This window comes from Phragmites australis, chromosome 7, assembly GCF_958298935.1.
Source record: "Phragmites australis chromosome 7, lpPhrAust1.1, whole genome shotgun sequence".
NCBI classification, from domain to species: Eukaryota; Viridiplantae; Streptophyta; class Magnoliopsida; order Poales; family Poaceae; genus Phragmites; species Phragmites australis.
Genome location: NC_084927.1, coordinates 21,445,494 through 21,457,937, shown reverse-complemented (window position 1 = coordinate 21,457,937; position 12,444 = coordinate 21,445,494). Strand labels below are relative to the sequence as shown.

General features: G+C 41.1%; 1 protein-coding gene across 1 annotated transcript; it reads right to left on the bottom strand.

Moving 5' to 3' along the window:
* Positions 1–2,968: 2,968 nt before the first annotated feature.
* LOC133924172 (ferredoxin, root R-B1-like) lies at positions 2,969–6,436 on the bottom strand. The gene is made up of 2 exons (XM_062369593.1): positions 6,278–6,436; positions 2,969–3,612 (listed from the first exon to the last, which is right to left on the bottom strand). Exon 2 carries the CDS (start codon positions 3,593–3,595, stop codon positions 3,137–3,139), a length of 459 nt encoding a protein of 152 aa, XP_062225577.1. The 5' UTR covers positions 3,596–3,612; positions 6,278–6,436; the 3' UTR covers positions 2,969–3,136.
* Positions 6,437–12,444: the final 6,008 nt, after the last annotated feature.

The following is a 12,444-nucleotide window of genomic DNA, read 5'->3' as shown; positions in this document are numbered from 1 at the left end:
TTCATGGGTATTCAACTGAAAATCAATTATTTTAAAAAAAAAGTATATATAAGATATATACATGTGTATAAACTGAGGATTGACAGATTCAATTTCGATTAGTCACAGTCTAGCCTAGGTCACGAGCCCATAAGGCTGAACACCCAAACTTCTTTATGTGGTTCGCTCCTGTGAGACTTGACGGTCTTGATCTCATCACGTCTCCCCTCTGACCTCTGGCGAAGCGCCTTACGCCCTGCAAGCTATGGCTAGAGTTGGTCGGTGGGCAACAAGCCGGCAACATCAATGAGGCGGGCAAACAACTGTAGGACCAGACGACACTACGGTTATGTGGCAGGCGGCCAGCTGGCTAGGTTGGGACGTAGCCCACAGGCTCGCAGCGGTGGCCCGGCGTAGCCCGCAACTGTCACAGGGATGCGTGCTGGCTGGCGGTGGCAGGACCAACCGTCAGCCGATAGTGATGTGCTTGTATGCGAGCTGTGAGTGGCGAGTATGAGTTGGATACCAGCGTGGCCATGGGGGCATGCTTTGTCTGCGCCTGAGTGCCTCTATGAACAGAAGCAGGACCAGAGGCACCAGCCAAGTAGCCGACCTCAATGGCCTGACCAAGTGCACGCGACACTTCAGCAGACATGCCACATGCGCTAGGAGTCTAGGACAGACTCCATAGCCTAAAGGTGAGATGATTTGATTCCTAATTCGGCAATTCCCCCTTCTCCAATCCTCAATTTTCATTGATATCTGCTAAGCCACATGTGTGACTTGTGTATTTTTGCAATGTAGATTGCAGAACCTTGAACAATGAAGAAGAAGACGATCGATTTTAAAACTGTGGGAAAGAGTAGGGAAGTCACAAAAGATAGCTTCCTCCTCAACGTCGAGCTTCCCTCTCGAGCTAGGCTACGGGTGTACATTTGCATCCGGCGGATCAAACTGGAACGTGAGTAAACAAACACGCTTCTCTCTAAGATTATATGCATCCACTAAGTCAAGATCCATTCATGCGGGTAACCAATCACATACTGTGTGTGTCATACTCACATTCGTTTCACATAGGCTCCGCATGGATCCAACTTCCCTTCTCACAGCCACTCCCATCGGGCCTACTGTTCTTAGCCGGCTGTCGCATTTGCGCACACACAACTCCGACCGTCTGAATGCGCTAGGTACCTATACCCGTTGCCCATATCCGCACCCGTGACAAACGAGTAAGGTACGGGTATACCCGTTTGGAGTGGGCATGAGATGGATATACCCATTAGTTAAGAGGGTGTGGGGACGGTATTACCTGTTTACCTATCCTTACCCATTACGCATACTCCATATGGTATAAGCCACCTGTTCAATTGTCATATCGGTTTTTGCTATTGTTTTTTAATTAGTATGTTCATGCTACTAGTTCATAAAAATTATTTCGGATTATATCACATGTTGGTGTGGTTGGACTGAAAAACTTATTCAGTTTATGCCACTAATTCGGTCTAACTAGTGATATTGACCTAATAAGTTTTGAAATCAATGGTATAAACTGAATAATTATATAAATTATGGTAAAAACCGAAACTACAATTGATGGTATAAGCTTAAATTTCAAATCAATGTGCTAGTGCCGGCGCCGCCTCCGACGAGTGAGAGCCGAGCCGGGATTTGGGATTGGGATTGTTGCAACGAGTTGGGATCCCCTCTACTGAGCGGAACTGATATTGGACTGTGACTTAAATCGTCTCATCTGATTTGGTAAGGAGCCGTAGCTCACTTGGATGAATCCTTGTTCAAGAATTCGTTTCTTTCTGGTTCTACCTGTTGCTGATTTGTGAGCAATCGAATTCACATTTCTCTATTCAGTTAGCTGGCGATTTGTTCGCTACCTCGGTGCCTCGTTTAGTCTATTCAATAATTCATCCATTTTTTTTTGTAAGATTAGCTCTTCTTATTTGGTGCTAGATCCATCCCATATAACCCATGGAACTTGATAACCAAGGTACGAGGGGGGAGGGTGAAGAAATAGATGTCTTGGTGCAATTGAAAGGAACACATATGATTCAATGATGCCGGTCACCATGCGTACAGAATTTTCAGTTCTGTTTTTATGCTACATCCGTCCGGCGTAATGCAGGCAGGGAAGCTTATGCTACAAACTCGCAGCCTTCTACTTTGTAGTCAGTCAGACTTGAGTCTGTGTTTTAGGAGGTGATTTGACGAAGGGTACTGAGTTCTTAGTTCATGCACCTGAATCAGACATATCAGACAATAATAGTAATCAAATTGTACCCACTACGTGGCGCAACGAGTAATCAATCTTGTGATCCATGGGAACAATCTGGTAAAGCACATCTGATTCGGCACCATTACGCTACAAATCGTCTTTCAGCCAGTTCATCGTCCTTTGTTTCATCGACTTTTGTCTCCCCCAGTCAGCATGGACAGGCACTCGCTCCCACACCTAACGCTCATCGAACATCCGGTCCAGATACACGCGAATCCTCTTGGTACATGCACGCATACTCTGTCATTCTAGCACCACCACTTCTTTTCTTTAGAACAAAGCACAAAATCCTTTTCAAGCTTCAGTTTTCATCAACCAACCAACAAATGAACAATATACCAGCCAAGAATCAAGATCACAACGAATTCAGAGTCCAGAAAAAGGCGCGAATCCTCATTCCTCCAGCAATCGGCGCCTCCTCATTATGTCAAGATCTCACGAACCTTTTTCGGTTTTCATGTGACTGACACGGCCTTCAGTTTCTGTTGAGCAGCAGCCAAAGCATCCAAATTATTGCCCGCTACCGGCCGGCCTTTTGGCGACGTGATCACCTGCTGCCTGCATCGCAATGCGGCGCCAACATTCCTGAAAGCGAAACTGAAACCGATTGATGTGTGCAGCACCGGGCTGCCGTCAACTTCGAGACAGGCTCGTCAGATTCCGAGATATCCATGAAGAATAAACAGGGAAAGACATCAGACAAGAAGAAAAGCGTACGCTTGCTCATGCCAAATCAAGTGCGCGACGACGATTAAGTAGTCCTAGCTAAGCTGTAACGACAAGCACAAGTGCGAATCACATCGCCAAGCACTCAAGATTGAATTTGAATGGAGCTATGGAAGTGGGTGATGCGTGCATGGGACTACTGGCTCAGTACAGGTCAGCCTCCCTGTGCGTGTGGATGACGCAGTTGGACGTCGGGTACGCGACGCAGGTGAGCGCGTACCCGGCACCGACCTGAGCGTCGTCGAGGAACGACTGGTCCGACTGGTCGACGGCGCCCTCCAGGACCTTGCCGGCGCACGTCGAGCACGCGCCGGCGCGGCAGGAGTAAGGCAGGTCCACACCAGCCTCCTCGGCCGCGTCCAAGATGTAGCTGTCCTCCGGCACGTCGATCACGCTCTCCTGCCCCTCGGGGCCGACGAGCTTCACCTTGTAGACGGCGGCGACGCGAATGTCTCGGGATGCTGCTCTGAAGCCAGGCAGTGTAGGCATGCTCCTTGAAAAGCTCAGATGCAGGGGTTGTTTTGTGCTGTTGTTCGGTGAAGGCAGCAGGTTCTGTGGGGTGGTCATGAAGTTGCAGAGAACTGGAGATGTGAAAGCTGCCATCTCTGGATGTTTGGGACCTGAAAAATCCGGTAAGGAGAAGGAGCAGAGGTGATTTTACATACAGCACAAATATGAAAAGTCAGATAAGCATGTTTCTAACCCACGAAATGTTCAGAGTAAGGTCAAAATTTCAAGACTTGCTTTCAATAAGAACTATGTAGCTCCCCAAAACTTCCATTTTTTTCAGATAGAGAGTAAAGATCCAAATGGTATAGTATTCACTAAAATCTGGAAATATAAAACGTTCACTATCAGAACATGCTAAGTTCCCGGGGATGAAGAGGGTGTGATTCAATTGAATAGCTGAAAACTTAAATAGGATGCAGTCACAAGTTTTAAGAGTCACAAAGGTAGGTATCCTATAAAACAGTAGATGAAACCCTGAGGAACTACCCAAAATAAGTGTTTCTGGCACTACTACTTTTGTGGTGTTGAATTAGTTGGCTATAGCTATACTGTTCAAGCCAAGCAACCAAAGTATTTTTGGCTAAAGTGTACAGCTCAACGCAAGCGCTACAGATGTAAAGGATAACATCTGTTTGTCTAAGTTCTAGCAATCCTAGCAGGTAGCACTAAAAAAAAGAAACAATCCTTTCTGATGAGTCGATAAAAAATAATCATTCATTAGAGGAGTTTGGCATCTCCATGTCAACAAAGCCATATAACTCCTCCCATGGCCCCCTTTTCCGATGGCTAAAAGCAAGATTTCTTTTTTTGTTTCGAGTACGTGAAAAGTAATAATTTTAAATAAGCAATAGAAAGTGGACGCTTCAAGTCTTGAAGCTGGATGATCAGTGACTGGAGATCAAGCTTTTTTCCAAATAATGACCTCAATCCTTGGCTTACACAGTTACACTTCCTTAAAGTACAGATAGTGGTATTACAGTCAACCACCTGATCAAGAAAAGACATCCAGTTGCGACCGATAACATTTACCAACTGTTCCGATTTGGATATGGATGCGGATATTACAAGTGCATGACACATATCAGGATTCAGGGCTATAGTAATGGACAAGCTTTTCCATTTCCGAGGGAAGCTCCATGTGGATCTTTGTCATCCCCACTTGAATTCCCATGACCCTATCCTAATAATCTCAAGCTCTTTTGCACTAAGACAGAACCTTAAAAAGACAGAGTAATAATACTAGTATCCCTCTTACATAGCGAATACCAATAAGAGTAAGCAAGACATCTATCGCTGCACGTATTGCATATTTTAGGCATTTGCAGCATAGCAGAGTTTTCCCTACATAACACTAACCACTCCTATGTGTAATGGTAAACAAAAACTAGAGGATAAAGTTTGACTCTTTGTAACTTTCAACTAAGTGACGCTACTGCTGGTCATGAGAATTAATTGCTGAAGATCATGTTTCTTGAATGACTGCCCGACTACTATATTTTTTTTTTTGAAGGATAGACTACTATAAATTCTCAGGCAACCCCTGAAAAAATCAGTGATAAATCAACAATGCCGAGCAATTGATTACCCCAATGCGTATGTTAAGCACTCCAATGTTCATCAGATGATGACAAACTTATGGAATGGACCATTTCTCCTCCATTGATGGCTTGGATGGAGTTTAGAGACCACAATAAAGCAATTCAGGACAACTGACTAACCTGCATGGCCGTCCAAAGTTGGGGACAGTGGAGAATAGTATGCATTTTAAAAAAGAGTAAATTTTGTAAAACTACAGATACTTCGATAAAATCGCAAAACTACAAATTAAACAGTAGTTTCACAAAACTACAGATTTAATTCTAATTTTATCGTAACACTATAGATCTTTGATAAAATTATCACAAAACTATAGATTTAAGTAACAAATTTACAAAATTATAGAATTAACACCGATTTTATTGCAAAACTAAACTACATATACTTACGTAAAATTATCGCAAATCGTAAAATTACAAATTTAAGCAATAATTTCACAAAACTACAAATTTAGCACCGATTTTATTGTAAAACTATAGATTTAACCTGACGAATGGGCCCCACTTGCAGTCACATAAATTCTCGGACAATCTGTTTCATGATCTGACAGCTACTGTGAATCTGCAAGCGGGCCCTGTCGTCATGTTAACTGGACTGAGAACAACTACTCTAGAATCTATAGTTTTACGATAAAATTAGCGCTAAATCCGTAGTTTTATAAAATTATTGTTTAAATATGTAGTTTTACCATAAATTTACCAAAATATCTGTAGTTTTACAATAAAATTAGCATTAAATTTGAAATTATTGTTTAAATATATAATTTTACGATAATTTTATCGAAGTATATGTAGTTTTATGAAATTTACTCTTAAAAAATTACTCAGATTTGTCCACCTTCATATACCGATGCAAACAAACACTGGCAGCTCAGATTCAACAGTGCGAGCGGAGCGACGGGTAAGCATTCAGAAACACGAAAGCTACGGCACTTCAAGTCCTTCACTAACTGAAATATGCAGCAACCAGGATGCAATGGCTAGCGAGCCGTCGTCCCATTGCTGAAAGCCTGAGAAGTAACGCGAGAAGCACACAGCTCAGCAGAAAATAGCTGCGGCGCCTTGCGTGGCATGGCCTTCTTCCCCAGTTCCCATTCCCACCACATCACTGACGCGACGCGGCATGCAGTGCATTATCGGATAAGAGATGGATAACGAGAGCAGAGCAGAGCAAGCTGACCTAGCAAGTAAGACGGGCGCTGGAACCGTCTCCGGAGCAGGCGAGGCGACGAGGGTGAGGTGAGGGAGGAGAGCTGAAATGGAACGGTCACGGACTCACGGGGGATTGGGATTCGGATTAGAGCAGTAGAAACGTACCAGCGCAGAGCTCGCGCGGCTCTCGGCTTTAACCGTGGCGCCGAGCCAGCGGGCGTGCACCACCGGGGCCCATGCCCGTACCTGCCGCTGTCGGATCCCGCGCCTACGGCTCGGATCACGCGCGCCCCCGGGGCCCGACGGCAGGGCCAGATCTGAGGAGTCTGGACGCTTCTCTCCCGCTCCGCCCGTGCTGGACCCGTGAAGTTGGACTGACGGTGTGGCGGACGGGAAATGCGGCTGCCGGTTACGATTTTTTTTTTCAAATTTAACAGAAATATGCGTTTCAAAAAAATTGTGAAAATGAGTTCTGGTTGTTCAGCCAGCGAGATATAAATCTCGCCCTTCCAAGATTTAAAAATCGCCTGTTGAACCAACAAAAAATGATATGGTTGTCTACATGTCTGTACAAATATTCTTCTTTGTGACATACTTTTCTTCTATTTAGGGAGTGAGAAAAATGTTTTTTTATAAAATTTGCTTTACCTATCCAAAGGTAACAAATTTTATATAAAACAAAGTGTTTTCTTAAAAAAATTGTGAGAAGCAATTTCATGGGATAGTAAAACTCGGTCATGAAATACACAAATACATCACATATACATAAATACCACATCATTCTATGAAAAAATAAATTAAACATAGAATCAAATTCCAATAGCACAATGTGAACACGTTATACTTTAAAGTTTTTACGCTTAGATAGCACGGCTACAAAATTTTTATTGGATTAATCATATCAAGTCTATTCCAAACCATTTAGAATGCCTTTATTTTTAAAGATCAATCATATTGATTCCACAATGGGCAAGAAATTTCTTATTCTTTTATGATTCCACAATGGGCAAGGAATTTCTTATTCTTTTATATTAGCTAGGCATTTCTTTCCCTCACAACAGGTAAGAAATCGTCCTGCCTCTTTTTTAAGCCCTCTGAGAGAGATTTTTCTAAATCTCATATTCTCAGCGAGCGATCTATTTGCTACTTAGATATAGATTTTTTATAAATCTGAATATTTCAGTGGTCTCGCTCTCATAATAGGTGAGAAATCACCCTACCCATTTTTAGCCCTTAGAGAGAGGTTTTTCTAAATCTCGCTTTCTCAACGGGTGATCTATTTGCCAGACCCACCAGGAGCACAACTCCCTCCTCTTGCAAACTTCGATGCACTTTTTTTTTATATAAATCTCACCTTTTTAGCCGACGCTTTATCTATTGGCTTCGGTGGCTATTGTGTAAGCCATAGTAATAGATCAAACGGTCTTTTCTCGCCTTTGGTTAGACGAGGATATTACTTGCCGTTTTAGAGGGTGAGAAATAAATATATAAAGAGGTGAGATTTATGTCAACCACTGAACATGCGGCATGGGTTATTTTTGCAATTTTTTAAAACATACGTTTATTTCTGCTAAATTAGAAAAATTAAAAAATCCGCCGGTTATCGTCCATTCGTCCTGTGGGCGGTCCGCCGGTGGGTCGCGGGAGAAAAGGTGGGCTGGTCCGCGTCCAGCTGGGTGGCTGGCACCGGAGGAGCACGATTGGGCCCATTACCGAACGGCTATCATCTCCGCTTGTTGGCACTTTTACTTCAAGTGCTTGACGACTTGTCCCGACAAAATTTCCCAGTACGAAGCGCAAAGATGTCTGTCACGTAACAAGGTGTTACGTGATGAAACAGTGGAAAATTCACAACTACGCAAGATGCTGTTGGTGTTTGGCAAACTTGACCAAATTTTCAGCCCAATTGGTTACGCTACTTTTCTTTCTGTAAGGTTCCCTTTCACGGGCTCTTCATTTCATCTTTTAGAACCATTGAACCGATGGTGTGAAATCATGATGGCTAATTAATTTGCCCTCCTTTCCCTATAAAATAATAATAATTTGTCCAATGCTCCCAAAGTTTAAGTAGCGCCGCTACTTGGCTTAATTACACGTGCTTGATTTGGGCACAAAGCAAACAACCGTGTGACGTACAAGCTAGCTGGATAAACAACCATAGTCCAATTCTGATGTTATGTTAAATTCTCAAGACTATACGTTAATATTCACTACTGTAAAATATCTTATCAGTGTCGATTCAAAATCGCTATCAGTTATAGATTTTGAACTGATCTTGATTACCGGTATAGAACCAGCACTGATAGTGATTTTGAATGCCGGTTCTTTATTAGGAACTGGAACTAATACTGATTATCAATGTTGGTTCTAGTTTAAAATAGAACCAACACTGATAGATATTCAGCAGCCAAAAAATTACACAATCCAACATCACATGCATATGCATACATTTTTCTAATGTTTAAGTCATGATAAACACTTAAAACATTATTCAAACTACAGACATTTCTAAAATACCATTACATGCATAGTTGATATCTAAAATTTTAACTCCAAATATTACATCAAAATGATTCAGTGCATAAATGAGCGCACTAGCTGTTGCTTCAAACGAAACTTCTATTAGACTTCCATAAATAACGAAACTATTACTATCACATTGAAACTTAAGGTGTGACTGATACTTTTCTTTTCGGACCTTCATGCATCGAGGACAAAGTAATGTGTACCCCTACTGCTGGACAAGAAAATGTAAAATTGAAGTCAAACTATGATCTATCTGCATCTGAGTGTTTAGTAAAAGTCCTATAGACAAAGAGTAACAATATAGAGAAAACAAAATAATATTATTGAAATAATTCTAGCTACAAACTACAGATTCATGTTACAAACCGTTTCAGCTGTATGTAACTGTGAGAGCCTAGGAGTCATTGCAAGCACATCCTCATTTTGTTCACGCGCTTTCAATTTGAAATAGTTGTAGAAGCGCATGGACAACATATCTTTCACCTATAAGTCTTTGATCTGTTTTGGAGCTTGATGCTGTTAAAGTGATATATCATTCTTTAGGAAAAGCAACTATAAAAGAGATAGTGATCTTTATTGTCACCAGTCAATGAGGTTGTCACCATAGGTGGTGTGCCACCAAAGTCCGTAATAATTTTATGTAGCCATTGTAGATGAGGAATCATCTACATCAATAGGCATGTTAGTTTATGAATTTATTAACTGCAAACTGTAATATTAACTGACCTTCTTATAATTTATAGCAAAGGGAATTTTATCTCTAAGCATGTAGATATACCTAGGACAAGTCATAGGTACATCTACGTGTCCAGAGAAAAAAAGGCCAATACTATATCAATCGGCACATGTGGATAATCTCATAATTATATCAAGTCATTAATTACAGAATAAGGAAGTACCAAACTAGTTACTCACTACAATTTTGAACTAAAATACATATTTAACTTTAGGGCTTAATAATAATCCAACATATTTTGAACTAAAATACATATCTAATTTCAGGACCTAAATTGACTAACTAAGATTACTAACTACAACTTTCTAACTATAATTTGCTAACTTGAATTTGAGAACTAACCTAAATGTTTCGTACCCTTCCGTGTAGGAAAGGGATACACCATTGAGGATCTGGAGGCTGGGAGTACGAGGGTGGTCATCCGGACCTGGGTGACTGTATAGGATGGAGCGGGCGCCTCCACGCTACTTAGATCTACGCCCTCCACCTCCACTGCCGCTGCTGCTCTCCATGGGGATGTCGAGGAGGTGGCGAGAAAGCGGTGGTGGGCCGGTGAGTGACGATGAGGAGGAGATGGCGGTGGGCCGGCGCGCGACGAGGAGGAGGAGACGGCGAGCCGACACATGACGAGGATGAGGTCAAGGAGGCGACGAGCCGACACATGATCTCTCACTATTACATAATGCTTCATTCCAGATGGCTACAAACATTCATGCCAGATGGTTCTCCTTTCATCTATCGTAAAGGTTCTATGATGATCCCTCCAATGACAAAAAGTTCAACAACCATGTGATAACTGATATCACATATGGTTCAAAAGGAAATAACTGTAAGAGGTATGTGTGGTTCAAGCAACCATAGATGGTTTGTTAGGAAAAAGCGTCTGTGTTATGTTCATATTATAGATGGCTGACTTCTTAAACCATCTACGTTATGTTCATATCACATACAATGTTTTTCCTAAACCGCATGCTTTACATCTCATATCACAATTAGTTTAAGCAGAAAGCTTATTGTGATGTGTTTTATATGTATTATTATAATACACATGCATTCATCACATGCAGTGGATATACACATATTTTCATTGCATGCAACATATATACACTCTGCTATTTATCACAGTCAAGTCCAAAATGATAAGCTAGGGAAATAGTCATTCACACAGTGTGCAATCCCCATTTTAGATCAACTAGAAGCAAAGCATTATAATTAGAAGGCAAAGGGTTACAATTATATTACTTTTATAATATGTCTTTATGGTTGTGAGATCATATGCTGAAAAATTAGTTTGAATGTAGAAATTGGCAAAGCAAAGTGATTTAGTATAATGACATTACGATGATGTTCATGAGTTGCTAAGATATTGCTTAGATATGCTTCGATAGCATAGGAAGTTTGATGCGCTATTAGTGGTCGGGTTTGCTTATGTTAGCGTATTGGTTTTGCTTGAAGTTTACGTGGTGTTACGTGAACTGATCTTGAGTCAAGTTAGGAAGGACTTGTGCTCGTACTCGTTTATTGATTCATGTACATGTGCTGCTCGAAGGCGAACATGGTTGACGACGGATCGACAAACTAAGTTCAGGGAGAAACTGAGGTTCGACGACTAGGTTCAGGAGGAACTGAGGTCGTAGTGATCGAGGATGTCATGCATGACGTTTGGGCTAGAGAATAGTGTATATGAAGACAATGTTGCATGTGTGCGACTAGGTGTGTTGCGAAGAAGGGCAAATATACGCCTCTAATTGCCTTATTAGAGTACAATAGATCCTACAATTGATATTAGAGCCTTAATCCTTTTCTAATTGACCTTAATCGGTAATTAGAAATATGGCTTCAAATAAGTATTTTACAAAACCTTGTGTTTTCGATAGAGTTGATTTTCAGTTCGAGAAGGTGAAGATGGAGGCCTACATTTAAGCACAGGGCTTTGCAATTTGGGAAAATGTCTACAAGCCATATGTGGTTCTAGAGAACAATGAGGTGACAGTGTAGAATATGTCGGCAGTTGAGGCGAACAACAAGGTAAGGAATTTGATCATCCAAGGCTTGGGAAGAAGCAACTTTGACCGTGTGATACATCTCAAATCAGCGTATGAGGTATGTAAATCACTCTATGATTACCATGAAGGTTCATATACCATAAAGAGATACGTAAAGATTTATATAAGAAAGAATACATGAAATTTGAGATGAAACCCATTGAGTCTCTTGATGATTTCTTTGCTCGCTTTAATAAATTCTTAGCAATTTGTATGCTGTTAATGTTACATATACTGATATTGAGAATGCACATCAATTACTATGAGCTTTAAATATGTCAGTGTAAGAGATGGAAGTTATATCTATTAAAGAATCTATTGTCATGAGTACACTTACATTAGACGTTCTTTATTCTAAATTTAAAACTCATGGGCTAGATGTCTTTGCTAGAAAGAATATTAATAAATCAATTGCTTTGATCTCTTTACCCAGCATGTCTCATATTGAATCTTCCTCATCAATTTTTTTTTATCTTCTATATCTTCATTAACTGATGATCAACTAGAGTTGATTCTAGAAGAAGATTTAGCACTATTCTCTACTCATTTTTCTAAAGCATTGCAGAATGTACATATAAGGAAAAGAGGAAGCGAAGGTCCTCAAAGATGCTATGAATGTGGTGATCTCAACCATATTCGTTCCAATTGTCCTAAGCTTGCAGAGAAGGCATCAAAAGAGGAGAAGGAGAAAAAGAAGCACTCATTCAATGACAAGAAAAGAAGAGCTTTCTCAACCGTAAGGTTGTGCATCAAGTTCTTTCAACGCTCGAACAAGTCAACTTGAGTAACATTGATTCAGAGAGCAGCGATGATGACATAACAACCAAGAGCAAGACATTGCGTACTTTGAGTGAGTTATGTCTCATGGCAAGCAACAAAGAAAGCTCA